The sequence below is a fragment of the Cuculus canorus genome, chromosome 4 (genome assembly GCF_017976375.1).
Source record: "Cuculus canorus isolate bCucCan1 chromosome 4, bCucCan1.pri, whole genome shotgun sequence".
NCBI lineage: Eukaryota > Metazoa > Chordata > Aves > Cuculiformes > Cuculidae > Cuculus > Cuculus canorus.
The window spans coordinates 7314816-7333547 of record NC_071404.1 but is presented as its reverse complement, the minus strand read 5'-3'; the positions used below and the strand labels follow the sequence as shown (position 1 = coordinate 7333547).

Sequence of the window (18732 nt, the reverse complement as noted above, 5' to 3'; positions counted from 1 at the left end):
ATCTCTACGCCTGATGCACTCCAGCCAGCTGTTGGCATCCTGGGCTGCTGCACCTGAACTAGATTAGCAGTCCTGTTTGTCACCAAGCCCGGGGTACTGATTCTGTTTGTTACCAAGCCCGAGTACCAATCCCTTAGTGAGGGCACGTTCTACGTAATGCTAAGTGTTTTTCTAGTCTATGTGACAAGTCAAAGAGCAAACACAAAGGGATGCGTAGTTAACTTATGTGTGAATCTCACATGCTCAACACTTACAAAAGACACCAACTCGAAGCACAAATACACAAACCCTACCACGTCTTCTTTTGTATTTCTCATTTATATATGGTTACAAATACACCACTCCATGTGGTTCTTGCGATTCTAACCAAACTCCGTGCTACAGGTGAAACTCCAGGCTTCAAAAAGCAGCTCAGACCCAGCGCCCTGCTCTGCTCATAAAAGGGAAACAGCAACACCTCGTCAGGAAAGCAGAGCACTGGGACCAATGCTGGTGATGGCAGAGGAGAAAGGTGCCTTCTCCCCTGGAAGTGCATCACTAGAGCGATTCTAACTTCTGTCGCTGCAGCTAGGACAGGCCTGGCTTGCTCACACTTTGCAATTGGCAGTAGGACATTTGCCACAAGCAATACGATTTATTTCTTCTTGCCGTCATCATTTTCTACACAACAGTCTCCTGGCTGAGACTGATCAAAATTAAGACTCTCCCTTCATTACATTGTTGAAACCATTTATTTTCTCTTGTACATCTCTTCCTCGTCCTCTTAAGTGGTTCTGGTGGTATGAATTTTAGCACGATGATTTTCTCCGAATACACCTGATTTACTTGCAAAAAGAGAAACAGTTGTAGCTCAGCTTTCACTAATGAGTCCTGGATATTTTGTATAGTCAAAGTACTTTGACTTTTGTTACCTGGTTCACAGTCTTTAGGAGGAAGGGAGGAAAGAGAAATCCATGGCTTCTGCAAATCCACTTCATTAATGATAAAGCCATAAGTAAATAGACTGTCAATGTATCATCATGAGCAACTGATAGTTTTTGTTCTCGCTGTGCATTCACAGAGCTAGAGCTTTGCAGACACAAAGAATTGTAAATGTACAGCCTTACAGGATTAGCGTGAGTGGGTGCACACTCTGCAAACAAAGCATGGACTCTCAACCTGCAGGTGTCTGCCAGACTGTCCTACCCATGTCACAGACAAACGCGAGAAGCGCGTAACAGAAGGATACAGAGAAAGGAGGGAGAAAGGCCATGTCTACAACGCTGTACATCAAAGCACATCCATTCCACGGCTGTTTCCTACGTTATTAACGAGTAGCTCTTTAAGGCAGAAGAGAGACATTCTGTGGATCTCGGTGCTATTGGCTCATTGCACTCACATTGTTTCAGTGGCAGAGGACGAGGTACTTTTCTTCCTGAAGCGAGGTCTAAGGGTCCTAGGCGGTGCCTGCGGAAAAACAAGAGAAAATGTCAGCAAAACAGGAAACGTTTTTTCTTTCCTTAAAACTCACCCGTATTTGTGGCACCTCTGTGGCAACGAGCCCACTTCAGCAACGGAGAAACAAAGCTTGGCCCTGAAGATCACTAAGGAATGACCAGCTGAGGACTAAACCCTTTAAGAAACCTGCTGTAGTCCTCTACCCAGGTAACACCAACACCTCCTCCCTTGGTGCCTGGTTACAGGTGTGGCTAAAGACTGCTAATAACATAATGGTTAAAGAAGCCAGGACAAGTTAGTGCTCTTTACAGCAGCTCTTGGATGAAGAGAGCAAACCTGTGGCAGAAAACCTGCTCCAGTGTTTGTTTCCCAGCTCATCCTGCATTGTCCAACACAAACGCAAATGTACAGCTCATTGGGGCATTAGGAAGCTGGAGGGGTAAAACACACTGGGCCTGTAATTCTCACAGAGCAGAGCTCTTTCAAAAGATCAATCTCTTGCTTGGGAGACAGCCCAGACACAATCTGTTGAAACTATTGTTGAAGCCAATCACTGCAATTCTGCCTTGCAGTCAGCTGACGCAGAAAGCTTTAGAAAGGAACCCTGAACACCCATGAGAAGCCAGATCAACTCCATGAAATTGGCTTACCCGGATCCCCTGATGGAGACAGAAATTAGTTAGACTAGAAAACAAAAAAAAAAAAAAAACAAAAAACCAAACAAACCATCCCTTTAATCTGCAGTGCATATTTTTCTCAGAAGACCTCTGGCATGGCATTGTGTCTTCTGAACTTCACAGAAAGAAATGGTTACCAAATGTTGTGAAGAAGCACAAATTCTCAGTGTGGTGGCCTCTCATAGCATCACGTAATTCTGCAAGGCCTGGAAAGCTCTTCTACTCCATTTACATTAACATCCAAAGCCTTGCTTTCTTTAACAGCATCAATCTATTTGCCTTTGAGACTATGATGGGATCTTACCATTCATAAGTGAAGTCATTTCTATTTTATAAGATTTTCCAACCCAAGATCATGCTGTCTTTCCACTCTCCTATGACACAACGAGCTATAAATATTCATATAGATAAGGAACTGCAGAGCACCAAGGTTTTGACTTCATCTAAATCTCCATCTTTTCTAGTAGACTCCATCTTTTCTAGCTTGCTCATAAGCCAAAGTAGTTTCTTGCAGAGGTGGGACTAATCCAACACCCTACCTCATCTTCCAAGCCTGAAATTTCATCCCAAGTCCCTCCTGTGGATCCCTAAAAGCACAACAGACCTGGATGGGATGGCTGCATCCAGAAAGGCACAGCTGGTGGAGAAAAGCTGAGGAAGAGAGCTGCTGTGCCTGGCAGACAGGGATGCCACCCCATCCCAGGCTCAGAGCTGCTGGCTCAGAGTCACTATCTGTAAACCTGGAGCCCTGAGACACAGACAGACAACTTAAACAGTAACTCCTGCAGCTTAGGAGGAGGCTGCTCTCTGGGAAGCCAGACAGCTCTTAAAGCAAAGCAGCCATTAACTGCACCATAAAGACTCTTAAATCCCGAATGAATAGCTCCCACTTGACAGCCCTGAGAGCAGCTACAGAGGCTGCACCTTTTCCGGGTAAGAACAAAGCCACACAGCTTTTGGTCAGAGATCCCATGGTTAGAAGACCCACCAGAAGGACATACAGGGGAAACTGGAACAAACCCAGCTCCCCCATGGTGGAGATCTCCTAGCTCAGATCCAAGAGCTGCTGGCTGTCGCTCTGTTTCCCTTGCCCAGATTTGGAAGGAGTCTTTCCCTACAGCATCTCCCATGGAGGTTTTCTTTCCTCTACGACAAAATGTTGCAAAAATTGCTTCTGGCAAACCCTATATGAGATCTGCATCTCCTTTAGTTCTTTCATTTCCATGAAGCAACTCAAAGTCTACTTGTTAATACAGTGCCTGATTCCAAGACTTACTGACATCGCAAAGGACAAACTGCTGCCGGTTTCGGTGGGGTCTGGCTAAGTGCAAGCTCAAGCAAGAGCGACGGGCTCTGAACTGTGTCCACTCTGGCTGCAGGCGCTGGCTGTTCTCACCATCACTATCCTGATTTGGAGTGAGGTTATGTTTTTCTCTACAGGCATGAAAAAAATCAACTAGCAGTTGATATCCAAATCCTCTCAGCTATGTACTTCCACGTTAGCCCATGGTTTAGAGCTCTATCGAAGTTTTGCAATTCAGATCCAACTCTGAAGCCCTGTACAGTTATTATTTCCACAGGCACCAATTCAGGCTTCTCTTAGCAAAGTTGCTCATGCAGAAAAGAGAGTGAACCCCCAGCAAGACCCACCCCTGAAAGCCGAGAAAGTTATTGTTTGGACTCAATGTTTTTAGACCAAAGAGAGCCGTTCATTCAGCTGAAGATTCAAGGAATGTCATAGAAGGAGGAACCTTGACAATATGGAAGTACCTCAAGGGGCTGATCCTTCTTTTTGTGTCTTTTGTTCATGGATGCAGAGTCCAATGAATTGTTCTCTTCATCATCTGAGAACACAGAGCCTTTTGTTTCACAGTTTGTCTGGGGTGGATTTTCATATTTATTGTCCACACCTATTTAACACGGCCATTTACAGTCTAAATGTGAAGACAAAGGATGAGGAAATCAATGATGGTTTGATTCACACTTTGCCAAATGCCAACTCACTGCAAAGCCATGCATCTTCCAGGGATTAATAGACAGAAGGATCACACATCACACTCTAGTAACAGCAGCTGTGGGGTTAGAAATCAAAAGGCTCTTGTTTATAAAGCCATTATAAGCTCTATTTGGATTATTCCACCTAGAATTGAAAACACATTTACAGCCTCTGGTGTTCTGGAGCTTGACTCTAGATAAAGAGATCTTTTTGTTTGTTTGCTTGGCTCAGGGATAAATAAAATAGCTGATTTCTTGAATTGCTGATTCCATCCATAGTTCCTGAAGCAGTGTCCTTTAAAAGACACCAAGTGAATATTGAAGCCGTCTGGATGATGCGGCGAGAGCTGCCTGGGATGCAGAAATACGGAGCACAGCAGCACTAACTGACTTGAAGCTGAGAGAGCTCAAGCCAAGAACCCAGTCCAAGATCCACTGAAGTCAACCAAAAGCTTCAACAGGCATCGAAGGGACCCTCAGCAGCGGGTGTGTTGCTGCAAGACCACAGCAGAAAAAATTTTCTCTTCTGTCACTGTGGAGTAAATTTTATGGAATATTAACTCCACCGAAGGATTTGAATGCAGATTGTGGCCCCATGACTACAGACCACGAACACCTGCTCGGTGGTTCTTGTCCTTGTAACCTATGGCAAGATCTTTGTGGGACCCCGGTCGTGTTGCACAACACAATCCATTTGCTGCCTTAAATCCAGACAAGGAAGCAAGTATTTTCAATGGACAGTCCAAAGCAAAGGTACAGAGGAGGACACCCAGCATGGTCAAGCTTTCCGCTTCTCCACAGTTCCTTAACAACATGGCCAGAATGTTCTTTATTTGACTGAGAGTCAGGGCCTGTTGATTCTGAAACATGTCAGGAGTGGATGTGTTTGCTGTTGGTATTACATTTACCACAATTATTGGCTTTATACTTAAAACTATTGTATAAACACATAGAAACAATGCTCTGCGCTTCTTGTCTCAGCCTGACGGTAAGACTGAGGGACTAAAACCCAAAGACTAAAATCAAAGAGGACTCTTAACTGTCTAATACTTATCAATCTATTTAGATCCTTAAAGCACGAAAGAACTGAAATCTCAAACAGCCCTTTCAGTTGGGGAAAGGAGAGAGAGAGGGGAAGTGATTTGGCAACAGCAACACCACCAGTCAGGAGCAGGTCACCTCGTCTCTCTCTGGTGCCAAATTCAAGCCAGCACCTGAGCGCTCTAAGCCCTTGCGTTCAGGTCACAGGATGCGGCTGCTGCTTGAGGGAGTGGTACACACCATCTTCTGGCTACTGACCTCATGTTTCTACCACTTCATCATCATTTGCACCGGCAGGCTGGAAGACACCATGGCAGGTTTCCAGGAAGAGCTGGAAGTTGACTTTTTCCCAGCTGTACTGAAAATGCTGACGGTCACGTTGCAGAGAGGCCGAGGATATTGCTGAGTTGTGATTTTTCCACATATGACTGTGGTGTTATGACTATACTACAGGGAGAATTAAATGTTCTATAGATCACATAGCAAATCAGTCCAGGAATATTTATTTTAATTACCACCCACTTGGGGAGTGAGATATTTAGCAGGAGCCTAGCTTAGGTCATCTTGGATATGGGAGTTGGTCCTTGTACCTCTCTAAGGCAAAAACTGAAGCCAAGTTTGGTTTTAATGCTGTTTGTTCAGGCCTTGAGCAAAGCATGAATGAAACGTGCCCAAATTTGCAGCCTGAAGGCTAAGTACCACCCTCAGCACCTATTCATGTGACTGCTCCCAGCTACTTTCTTTCCCAGAGGTCCCTCAGATATGGGCTGCAGGCCGGCCCAACGACACATCTCCAGCCACGTGCTGCTGCGAGGAGATAATGGCTTTGCCCAGGAAAAATAGGACTTTAAAGGGGGCAGGTCAGAGAGATGTTGGAGAAGCAGACTTAGAGCATCCAGTGACCAGACTCTGAAGATGCTGGCTGCTGAAGCTGAGCACGTGCAGGATTAGGCAAATGTGCCTTTCTCCCTTTCTCCTTTTGCAGCCACTCTGCTGCAAAAGGAGACAGAAGGAGCTGTCAGCCCTGATGACGATCTCGAGAAACCCATGCTTTTCTAGCATACGTTGCTTTCTCCAATATTATTCCCTCTCTTGAACTGGGTACTGGGTGAAAAAGACATCCAGGCAGCTCTGCCCCCTGCACTACCTGTCTCCATGACAGGCACAGCAGAGGCACCGGCTCCTGCAGACTCTTCCATTGTTCCCATCATTCTGAGCATCATATCCACATCCAGGAGCTGCTTCTATGAAGATCAGGAGAAGAGCTCAGCCTCCAGGCTGGCACATACTGCTTTGACCCTGCAGCAGGGAAGTCTGTGAATTCCACTGGAAGCTGGGCTACATCCCTCTTCTTCCCCTGCTCCATCTCATTGTGAGTAAGGCACTGAAAACCGGCCACATGAGCGACAGTTTTGTTTCAGCCTCAATGAAGCTGAAAAGGGAAGAAGTGGGTCTATCCCAGGCCTTTCCACTACATTTCTTACCATTGACAAGGGCAGATCTTGAATACACAGGGCCCTTTTTTTAAGATCTGGAGTGAGAAGGGAGGATTTAGTGGTTTAGTGGCAGATAGGAATGGTTGGACTCGATGATCCAAGCGGTCTTTTCCAATCTGGTGATTCTATGATTCCCTGCCCACCTTGCCTCGAGAAGGACATCTGTATTGTGGTCTATCCCAACCTCATATTCATCTGGGGTGCCAGATTTCTCCCACTTTTGTGGAAGCATTACACTCTTGTAGGACTGCAGGCAACTCATCTCCAAAGGGCTGCTGCTGCACGAGTGCCAACACTTAAGTTGTTGGGGTTTTTTTGTGAATAGTGATGACAGGTTAAAAACTCAATTTTTCTACACCAAGAGAGTGATTCCTCTGCAGGAGAAAATGTAAAGCATGGGATTAACCAGAATAATAAGCACATATGTGAGGAATTGGTGAGAGGCTTAAAGTGAGTGGATGGATACTGGAACACCAGGGTTTATTTCTGGAGGAGGTGAAGACTGAGGAGCAAAACATGTTGTAAGGGTTGGCACAGGCTCCTTGAGGACAGCACGTGGCCTCGAGTGACCTCCTGTGTTTTTCTAAGAGTTGTCTCCAGGACCTGAGGCTGCGGCACCTGAGGCCACTATCAGATATCCCTGAAGTGGCAGAGCCAGCAGGATGAGCTGCTCCAGGGAAGCACCTGACAGCCCCAGGGACCACGACACAGCCAGAAGTGGCTCCATAAAAGCATGCGCCACACTTCTCCCCTGGCACTCTCATCTTTGGGAAGCTCTCATTTCAGGCTGTGTTTTGGGTGTCTCCGTCTCTTAAATTTATGGCTCCATATTTTTGTGCAGAGGGGCAGAATCACTGTAGGAATGAGAAACCAGCTGGTGTGCCAGGGTGAAGGCTGTTACTGCCTCTTGCACACGCCTTTTCACTCTCCAGACCAGATTATACTCCTCTCTTCACTAAGGCAAGACAGAATTTGACTGTGAACAGCCCAAGGAAAGGGTCCCCTTAATTCCAGTTCCTATTGTCCTATTCTAATTCCTTCAAAGGGAATCAGTACAACCAACACACTGTGTGGGACCCCTGAAGATGGGAATATTCCAAATTAAAGCAGGCATCTAAGAATCTAAGCTATAATATTAAATGCACCACAGGAACAACCCAGCCCAGACAAGGGAACACAGGGTCAGATTATCATCATCATCTTTAATCCCTGTGATTCCACCTGGGATAAAAAAATCTCACTTGCAAAACTCTTTCTACTGCAACGAATGAGATTCAGAAGCAGGCTGTTTTCTTCAGCAGCTGCTTTGATTCAGGCTCTGATCTATGTTGCTTTTTAAACCCAGAGTAACTTCTATGGACTTTAATGAGTACAAGAGAGGTCAGAGCCTGGCCTGCTCTAATTACAGAGGAGCAAAGGAGTTTGATCTAGATCCTCTGAAAAATCTGGACACTTAAATGCAGTTACAGTGGGAATCAGGCATCCCAATACCTTTGAGAAAAGCTGGATGCCCCTTATTTTCCCAGGCAATACTTCTTTCTCCTGTCATGGTAATTCTTCAGGAGCAACAGGGAAAACCACAGTCACAGCCTACATGAACCAGGAGCAAGGCAGTGTATGATTGTAAAGGGAGATAAAGTCACTCCAGACCTAAGCCCTTCCAGGGGATAATTCAAATAAGGAAGTTTGCACACCACTTAGTAAGAGCAAGAGAGCAGATATTTATTCTACGATGGCGATCAGCTTCTTTTCCCTGCAACAAAGACAAATTCGCCATCATTTCCACAACACATTGACCCAAGTCATACACTTCCCAACAGTTTTCATTGCCAAACCAAGACGTTAGAAATAGCCAACTCCAACAGCACACGCTGCCCAGGGGCCACAAAACAGGCAGACATCTTTTCCAAAGCTGAAGCCAAGTGCAACCAAAGCAAACAAGCCTAATCATGTCAAGAAAGTCATCCGTTAATGAAAACACATCCCACAAATTATTAAGTTGTTAAGTGCTAGTCTATTCCAAACACCTCAGAAGAAAACTCATGCAATCTGTGACACTTACATCAGAGTCCCATAATATTTACATAGAGAAAAGGAAAGAATAAACTGTTAGGGGAAAACATTTGGGTGTAGAGGGGGAAGGAACATTGTTTCAGAGCACAGAAATCTTCATCTTTGCTTTCCTAATATCTGTGGTTCAACTGGAGTTTATTAAACAACAATTAATGTTTAAACTGTCTATTGCTAAAATGCAAATGTATTTTCTACGAAGATTTTTTCTTCCTTGAAATAACCTTGAAATAAGTATGAAAGTATTTTCAAATACCCCAGACTCCCACAGAATAGAAAGAAACTCCCAAACCCTGTAAAAATTTGATTCAACATAGTAAAGGGAGGCTACAAGGAGCAAAATGCCTAGAGCAATGGAAAGTTGTTGTTTGTTCTTTAAGTTTGATGAGAGAAAGGTTAAAACAAAACCCCCAGTGCAAGCGCTGGAAGCAAAACTGGCTTAGAAAAAAAAAATGAAACCACCCACACCATTTAATTTAATTAGTTTGGAGATAAATGAACAGCCCTCTTGGTGCAAAGTGAATTTGTTTTTTTAAGAGCACTTTCCACTGTAGTAATCTCAAGTGCAGCTGGTAGCACATCACAAAGAAGGGGTCAGGTACATCTAAGATAGCAATAGGGTGATTTGTTTAAACTATAATTCAGTCAATGTCCCAGTAAGATCCTCCCTGAGCTGCAGTGCCGATTGTGTGTGATCTATCACCTTGTCCTCAGGGTGACAATCACTTATAGGAAGAAATCCAATATTATTTTATGAGAAAAACTCCAAAGACTGCCTTTATGCTGCAACAACTTGTGGACGGCTGACTGAACACGCCGGCTAGGCTGATCCTCAGCCCCTGCCCAGCTGCAGTTTTGAAAGTGTAGGTTACTGCATCAGTCACCGCTGCGGTGTTCAGCCACATTCATCACTAACATTCTTGCACACTTCTTACACTGCCTAAAGCTCTCCATCAGCATTTTAGGATTAAACACACCCTCAAACACATGCAGCCGCAACAGTTTGCCTGATATACAGCTGATTCTTCACTATCTGCTAGATATATTTATTCTCTGCAAGGATTCAAATTGTTTCTCCCTCTCAACCATGCCACAGGTTGTTACAACAGCACCAAGAGACATTAGTTGAAACAATATTGCTGAGCACATTATTTGTTACATCTTCAATGCTAGTTCCAAGCAAGCTTGTTTAATATTGACCAGCATTCACCAGGCACTGCCAAAAGACAAACAGATGTCCCTGGAGATTTTCACTCTGTCATTCCTGAAGGGGAAAAAATGCTCTTATGTAATTGTACTGTTGTTCTTTAATGCTGCAGCCTGACTTTCTGAAGGCCATGAACATAGAAGCAATAAAAAGGAAACTTTTGTATAGACCTGGAAGGAGTTTTGCCAGCAAAGGCTTCCCGCTGAACAAGAGGGGAGACCTCATCGCAGTCTACAGCTTCCTCACAAGGGAAGGAGAAGGAGCAGGCGCCGCTATCTGTGGCGACCAATGATAGAACCCAAGGGAACAGCAGGAAGATGTGCCAGGGGACATTTAGGTTGGATATTAGGAAAAGTTTCTTCACTCAGAGGGTGGTGAAGCTCCGGAACAGGCCCCCCAAGAAAGCCGTCATGGTGCCAAACCTGAAAATATTCAAGAAGCATTTGGACAATGACCTCAGACACATGGTGTGAATGTTGGGGTTGTCCTATGTAGGGACAGGAGCTGGACTCGATGATCCTTGTGGGTTCCTTCCAACTCAGGACATTCTATGATTCTGTGATAAGAGGAGGAGAAGCTGACACAGAAGCTGTCAAGAAGACACTCTGGAGTAGATGAAGTGGAACACGCTTGTACCTAGTGAAGCTGCCCAGAGCAGAGTATGCAAGTCCTGAATTGTGTCAATTCTTTGTCACGAGCAAACCACGAGGCCAGCTGGAGCGAGACAACGGGTCAAGGAAAGCTCTGCTGTGAGGCAAACAGCTTCAGCAGCAGAGGAGCCCATCGCCACTGGCAGTGATGGATCTGACACTGCACTCAGCCCTGGTCTTCACTCTGTACATAAATGCACACTCCCACGGCACCTGCAGGCCACAGAATCATTAAACCCTCATGGTTTGGCCCAAACTTTTTACCTTTTGCAGTGCTTCCCTCTGGATGCCAGTAAAAGCCCTTGATGTTTTTGAGTATCTTAAAAATACCTTAGGACTTACACAAGATGGGTCCCAGTTAATGATTATCTTTCGGAATTGCTGGGTGATAGGAATAAGTATTTTTATTTAAAGTTTGTTCAGCTGTAAGTGAACGAGGCTTTCAGAAATAAAAGTGCAATTTATCAGCATGGATTTTGAATGGAGAATTGGGCACTTATTAAACTAAGAAGTTCCAAGCCAGTAGTTTAGATAAAAAGGAGCCAAAATTTGGGAGGAGTTGGTTGATAGATTAACTTGACAGGTAATTTTTGGGATACTGAGTACCAGACGCTCCTAAAGCCCTCCTCGGAGCCTGCACAGAAGGTGCAAAGAATGTCTTGGAATTTATTATAATTATATGGAAGTATGTGATTACACACATGATGAATAATGTAGGGCTTCGTGTGATTTTGTGCATAAATGAATGCGACAAACCCCTTAGTGCATGCTTTGATTTGAGGAAAAACTTCCAAGCACCTGGGATTTGCACAAACCTGAATAAAACAATGTTTCTCTTGGTGATGTAGTTATTGGCTTATTGCACACCAGGTAACGGATCCACATTTTGGACAACACTGATATCATGTAGGGAGTGGATTTTGTGCTCTCCTAAGGGCTGTGGGGATTTCTAGGGGGCAGCCAGTGAGAGAAACAATTGAGTTTCACCCAAAAGAGCATTAAGGCTCCTGCCTGAAAGGCTGTGACCCAGCTCTAAATCAGCTTGTAATATTCCTGCTTGAGGTAAGGCTTGACTATCTTCCCATTTAGATTATAAACTCTTTGAAGATGAGTACTTTCAACAACTGTATTCTGAAACAGGCTACACAAAAGTTTGCACCAAGGAAAGATGAGTGCCAATAGGCTATGACAACTTAGACGACCGAAACCAAATTAGTTTCTTTCTTTCCCCTGCTTTCTCCCCCTGCACTGAGAAAATGTGTTCACATTACGCAGTCAGCTCTCTAAGCCACCAAAGCTGCACTCACAAAGGAGCTTTTTTAACGGCAGGCTGTTGTCTGAGAGGGCATTAATGCACATATTGCCTTGGAGACAGAGAAAGGGCAGCCTGAGGAGGCAGAATGAACCCTCTATGAGATAAAGCCTCAGCATATCCCGTGGTCCAAGGGACTGGATTATGTCAGGGAGGAAAAAATAGTAAACCAAGCCAATCCGAAAGACAGGGAATGCAATTTAAACAGGATCAACATGACTTTGAGCCCAATTTGTAAACATATTGGACTGATTACTGCTTTAGCATCATTAAATTACTTTCTTCAGATTAACTCATGATTATTAAGCACTTAAGGATTCAGTGATTCTTTTTATAAATAACACTTTGAAGTTAAATCCATAAAATCGGTTTAGGCTAAAATTAGAAGAGTGCTAATAAAATGCACTGTGAATGCAAGTGTTTCATCGTTGCTTAAACAGATTTCACCTTAAATGGGCTTCACTCTCCTGTATGGTGGCACACTCACCCTGACTCTATTAGTGCAAAAAAACAGAGAAGGACAGCAGGGAGGGTGACAAACCAGGTATGAAGGTTAATTTGGCACCTACGCAGTGTGCAAGGAATCGGTGTCTGGCTGAGATCATTGCCCTCCAAGCTCTAATGCTGCACAAAACCACATGGAAAATCAGATGCAAGGCAGTGGGAGGGCAAACCCTGGGATGCTCCAAGTGACACAGCCAGCAGCGACAGTTGCAGCCCGGTGGCAGCACTGGGGTCCTTCAGTCTCTCTGCTGCTGTCCCCAGACTGACTGCAGTGTGCAAATAAAAAGTGCACGAGATGAGAAAAAGAGGAATTACAAAGGCCCTTTGCTTCCAACAACAAGAGATGCTGTCTGTCTGGATTTCTTCTTCCCCCACAGACAAGCTGCTTGGCAGCTCCCTCTTCCAGCACGCCCAAATCGAAGGCCTCTCTCTCCTTTCATCTGCCACTAGGACAAAACACAGAAGTGATACGGCTCAGCTCTTAGCAACCAAGCTAATTGGTGCAGACCACCGGCAGCTAAACCCTTCGCTACACTCCGAAGTTTGTAAACATGAGCACTACTGGGAACAGTGGGACCTTCTTCCAAAATGGTTCTAGCACTGAGTGAAGCAGGGAGAGCCTGTTCAACCCTATTTCGTTGTACTAGGGTCTGCTACTGTGCTTTGTTATTTATCCTGCTCATCCCAAACACAAGCATCCCCTCCATCAAGAGAAACACACACCAGTCCTTAGAGAACAGACTAAACAGAGTTGGGACTGAGGAAGGTTTGCTCTTGTTGGTTTCCCTGTGGTTTTACTCCCGCGCTGGGGAATATGGGGCAGGGGTTACACCGGTGCAGCAAGAACAATGGCTCATCCTCTAAACCAGAAAGGACTGAGGTTTTTCTCCAGAGAAACACCACCCAGCCTTGGGTAAGACAGGTCAGTAAGCCGAGAGACACTGCAATATGTGCCATCAGCGCACACACAGCCCACAAACTCACTCACAGCCTGGCCTTCCCCTGGTTTGTTCCCCTGGTGTTAGGAAATCCAGTGAGTACAAGCGGTAGGAACAAGCTAGAATGCAGCCATGCCCAAAAGGGATGCATGGATATCAGGGTGCAGGAAATCCAGCACTCACCTCTGAGGAGTCGGCATACGGAGCAACATGTGCACACTGAAAGAGGAGCTGAGCATTAGGAACTTGTGAGGCTAAGCTATTGTCAATCAGAAAACACTTGGCATCATTTTGAGATGGACTTTGCAGCCCCTGTGTGCATTAAGAGACAATCATCTCTATTCACCAGCACAGAGCCCAGACCCAGGAACGTGCCTCACCCGAGGCTGTGTGCTTAATGGATGGTAAGGCTGAGATGCCGTACAGCTCCCTGGCTCCATTCTCAGGCCAGTAAACAACAATAACTCCTGACCAGAGAGGCCTCAGAGAGTGGATAAGCCATAGGTAACACAGTGCAAAAGGCTGTATGATGATAAACATGGGGTGCAATACTGGGACTTGTATTTCTACATGCCTGGATTTCATTTTTTATGTGGATTTAAGCTTCTGCAAGCACCGGTGCAGGCATTCACACAGCTCCTGAATGAAAACTACCCACAGATCCCCGATATTCCTAAATCAGCGATGTTCTGAGAACTTCTGCAGGAATTATGTTTTAGTGGAATCGCCATAAGGATGAAAGCAACCAAAGGAACTGCATTGCACCCTTCAGTGCAAATGCAGGTGATTCACAGCTGCTCAGAGATGTGTGACCTATACAGCTTCATCTTGTGGACAGTTTGCGTTCCACAAAACAGCCTAGAAATAGTTTCCAGTTTGAGCATTCCAATTTTATCCTCACAGTGGCATTAATGACTCCAGATAAAAGGAGCTTCTGGAGAAAAAAAAAAAAAAAAGAGTTGAGCCATGCATGATTTCTTTGATCACAATTATCCAGCACTGCAGACACTGAAAGTTCTTCCATAGTTTCACTGTCATTTTAAACCAGCATAAATCAGCGCTGTTGCTGAAAGCACATGTACCATTGCCCCTCTGACCTCCACCTTCCTTGTCTCATTGTGGATGTCTAACCCAGATTAAGAGAAACCTGGAAGCAAGGAACAGCTTTTAACTTGAACCAGCTCCATGATGAGGTCAGCATATATAGATAAGATTAAACGTGTCCAAGCGAGAGCATGGTATGAGGCAAAAGCAAGGGTCAGATCATTTCAACAGGAGTGCTGGCTCATACTGGCTGGATGCTCCTGTGAAACTACGGCCTTTGTATAAAAGAGAGGCGTCTCAACTAAACCTAAAGGGTCTGCAGTGGGCTTGGACTCCGATTTTACACAAAAGAAGACACACACAACAGCTATACTCTTATACGTTGTTACCACACATCTTTCTGGAGTATTTCTGGCTGGTGTGGACTGAGCTATCCAGACATATCCTGAATGCTGACATTCCTAAATCTTTGTTCTGTCCCGCAAAGCTTTCAGAGTATCAAAGCAAACCCAAGAAACAGCTTTGAGTCTCTCCTGCACAGAGGAGTGGAGAGTATCAGAAAGGACCCTGCACATTTCAGCTTTGAAATCATTCCATCTGTGAATGATCTCTGTCGGGGGTATGCTTCAGCAGAAAGCGCACTTGGTCTGGATAATACAGACAGTGTCTCCGTACCACGTGATCCTCTGGCCCCGGCAGCATCACCTCTGGACACCGACCATCCCATGACGCAACGCAAATCTCTTGCTGCTGAGGTATGTCCCAGTGACTTGCCCCAAAACAAGGCTGGTGTTCAGTGCTCAGCCCACATTGGAGGTTTCTGCTGACACCAGCAACCAAGAGACATGTTTGCATCAGAGATGGGATTGAGCTGTGTGACACATGGACCAGCATCCCGCTCCTCAAGTCACATCTATCACTCACCAGCCACCACAAGGGAACAAGAGGTCCAGAGGAGAGCTACAAGGATGATCAGAGGGCTGGAGCACCTCCCATAAGAGGAAAGGTTGAGAGTTGGGGTTCTTCAGCCTGGAGAAAGGGCTCCAAGGAGATCTTATAGCAACTTTTCAGTACCTGCAGGAGGCCTACAAGAAAGCTGGGGAGGGACTGTTTACAAAGGCTTGTAGCAATAGGACGAGGGGCAATGGGTATAAACTGGAGAGGGGCAGATTTAGACTAGACATGAGGAGGAATTTTTTCACAATAAAAGAAGTGAGGCACTGGAACAGGTTGCCCAGTAAAGCTGTGGGTACTCTGTTCCTGGAGGTGTTCAAGGCCAGGCTGGATGGGGCTTTGGGCAGCCTGATCCAGTGGGAGGTTGGAACTGGATGATCTTTAAGGTCCCTTCCAACCCAAACTATTCTACGATTCTATGTTTATCCGCACTGTCCAGGATGCTTTTAACACAATACTGTAAGGTTAAGAAATGCAAAAGGCCCCCACTGTTAATATTAAGACACATCTGTATGTGGATTGTTACTGGACTTTTGCCAAAACAACAGGATTGCCTTGAAAAATATTTGGGAATGTTGTTCTGGAGCTTCCCGTTTTCTGTAACGATGACTAGCCCTGTGACATTTACAGTCCCCAAAGGAAAGGGGCAGTTCTGCCTGTGGAAGAAGCACAGGTTGGAACAGGCATGGAGGCTAAAATATCAGAGGCTATCACAGTGTGCCAGGACACTAAATCAAGAAATGCTGAACTAAGAGTAAAGTGAAAGATCAGATAAAAAGGACAGGTGGTGAGCCTGCGATGTGCAGGAAGGGCAATCATCATGTTTCCTCCGTCTGCGTTAAAGCAAGGTGTGCACAGGAACAGCAGCCATACCTCACATAATGTGCTGTGTGCAGGTCAGCAGCCACACACAAATCATGGCAAAACCAGCCTTTGCCCCTTCGTGTCATCTATGTGTGGCATTTGATTAGGTGTGAGGAGGAGAAGGGTCCTTCTGTGGGATGGTGTGAATACACCTGGAGCCCGCTATGCACTGAGCAGTACTGCTCGTGCGGGCGGCCACTCGTGTGAGCAAGACTGTTCAGCGTACCGTAGGCACTGCTGAAAGGCAGCAACGACAGCAAAAGCTAGAGGAAAAGAAGGAGTAATTTCCCTTGTCTCAACGACAACTCTTGCATGTTCTATTTCTTGGCCTCATAAGACACTTTTCAGCAGTCAAAAATAAACCTTTGCTGTGTCTGCATGTGGTCATTGCTAACTAAATGCCAAGCTCTTCACACGGTGCTTTCTGTCAAGAGAGAATTTGGAGAGTGGCTAATCCATCTAACCAGCACCGGTCACATTATGAAAATAACAACAATGGAAATGAGACAAGCTGAGCGGTTATTTAACGTAGCCCGAGTCCAGCATGGTCCTGCAGCCAGCTTTTGGCCAGAGCCAAGGCCCACTGATGTCAGGGGACTTTTTTGCCATGGGTTTCAGTGGGCTTAGAAGCATGTCCGAGAGATGTGAAACCAGAACCTGAACCACTCCTGGTGCTGGCAGGGGGAGTAGGGGGACTCATACCAACAAACTTGAGTTTCAGCAGTCTCATCTGTGCAGGGAAGTCAGCAGACCTCTGCCCATCCCCCTGTCTTTCCAAATCACTCTCTTCCAGATATTGTATGTGCCCTTAAACACAGTCAGGCAACAGGATCAGAACAGAGTAACACCAAGTCCCATACCATATCTCCGGTTTTCATTGCTTAGGGAATGGGACTCACCTAAACTCCTGTAACCTTGAACTGAAGGGACATTTCTTGTCTGTTGTAAGCAAGAGTGTGCTTCCATGCACCATTTGTTCAGTAGCAAAGGTGGCTTGAGGACCTTCCAAGTTCCTGGCCACTCCATCTCATAAAATACTTCTCCAAAGGTCTCCCAAAACAGTTATTTTGGAGGCTCCCAGTAAGATGGATCAGCAAATTGGTCTGAGTTAAAAATAATTCCTCAAAAATAGTAAAAGACAGTAATTTTTATCTGGATCAAACTCTGATTTGCTGTAGGTCCCACAAGCACCCTTAAGCTGATTTAACCAACAAGAAAAAATATGGGCACGTGAATACAAAAGTGAACACTCAAGAAGTTCAGAACGACTTTGGGGCTGTTACAGCCTGAGACCAAGAGCAGCGCAGCAGCTCCCCAAGCACCAGCAGGTTTTGCTGTGAAAACCTGACAACATAAGAAAATAACTCCTGTTTTTCCTGTGGGTTTGCTGCCTCGGGAGCACAGCTACACCATTTCCAGGATTTCTTCCAGAGTCCACAGCTCTTTACTACTGGACAGCTTGAGTGACCACGGCTGGGTTCTTCCATCTCCTGAGGGCAGCGCTTGACATCTTGGAATCATAAGGCTACTATACTATCTTCACTTTGATACGTCTCTCTGAAAATTAAGAGCCTATGCTAGACGGTAAACTCATCATTCAGTTTTTATGCACTTCTGACAGCCATATGAGAGAAATAAAGGCACCTATAAAACGAATCCCTTAGACAACCTGTGTATGTACTCCTGCATCAAAGACTGTGACCCCTGTAGGACTGAATGATGCTCACGCTCACTGCTGGGCACGGGAATGCCCATCCTGAAGCAAAAAGGGGTACAACTGCTACAGTAGGGCTTGGGTTTTCCACTGCTAAGGTTGGCTGTGGCATAGTAATGCCCTCTTCTTCAAGCAAACCCCACGTGCAGCAGCACCCTTCAACAAATCCAGTCAAAATAACGCTTCAGGTTCCTGCCCCTGTCACAGTTATTAATCATTTGTCAATTCAGGCAGTGAATTTGAGAGCTGCACTTGCGGAGGACTGCAATAGGTTGGTATGGATGGAGGATACAGGGGAAATGGGTGAGGGTGGAAGCACCTGAATGAATGTATGGCAGAAAAAGGGCTGTAAATGTGGCACCCAGAGCAGCAAGTGATTGAGATCCCAGCGCACCCGCACACAGCTTCTCAGATGCCAGGACTGGGAAACGAAGAATAGAATAAAAGAAAGGGAAGCATAAAAAGGGACATCTCAGTTGTCCGGAAACTTCTCAGAGGTGGTGGCAAGATAGAGCACTGTTACTACAAAGAGAGAAACCTTCTTGCAAAACTGGGATCAATCCACAAACAGGACTTTTCCATGGACATTATAGATGTTACAGTCACTGAAGTAAGGTGTACAGGAAAGCCACATGAGAAATCTTATAAGGTATCAACCTTATTCTCTTGACCTTAAAATACACAAACATATTCTACCCCACACAAGTTTCGGGACCTGGGCATGGGAATTACAATTTGTTCAGTTTGACAGACACACTGAGAGACAAAGGTATGCCCCAGGTCATACCAGCATTTGCAATCAAGCAGGGTGTGAATTCATGTGTCCTAA

At 45.3% G+C, this 18732-nt stretch overlaps 1 protein-coding gene across 18 annotated transcripts in view; it reads right to left on the bottom strand.

Annotated features, from left to right (window-relative positions):
* Positions 1-1221: 1221 nt before the first annotated feature.
* REEP1 (receptor accessory protein 1) overlaps positions 1222-18732 on the bottom strand; it is a 92515-nt gene continuing 75004 nt past the window's right edge. For 5 of the 18 annotated variants that reach the window (XM_054065491.1, XM_054065488.1, XM_054065489.1 and 2 more), the window contains 2 exons: positions 13511-13546; positions 11139-12835 (listed from right to left, as the gene is read on the bottom strand). In XM_054065491.1, coding sequence (XP_053921466.1) covers positions 12504-12835; positions 13511-13546 — 368 coding nt within the window. In that variant the 3' untranslated portion in view covers positions 11139-12503. The other 13 variants (XM_054065493.1, XM_054065494.1, XM_054065483.1 and 10 more) reach the window with 11 other exon arrangements.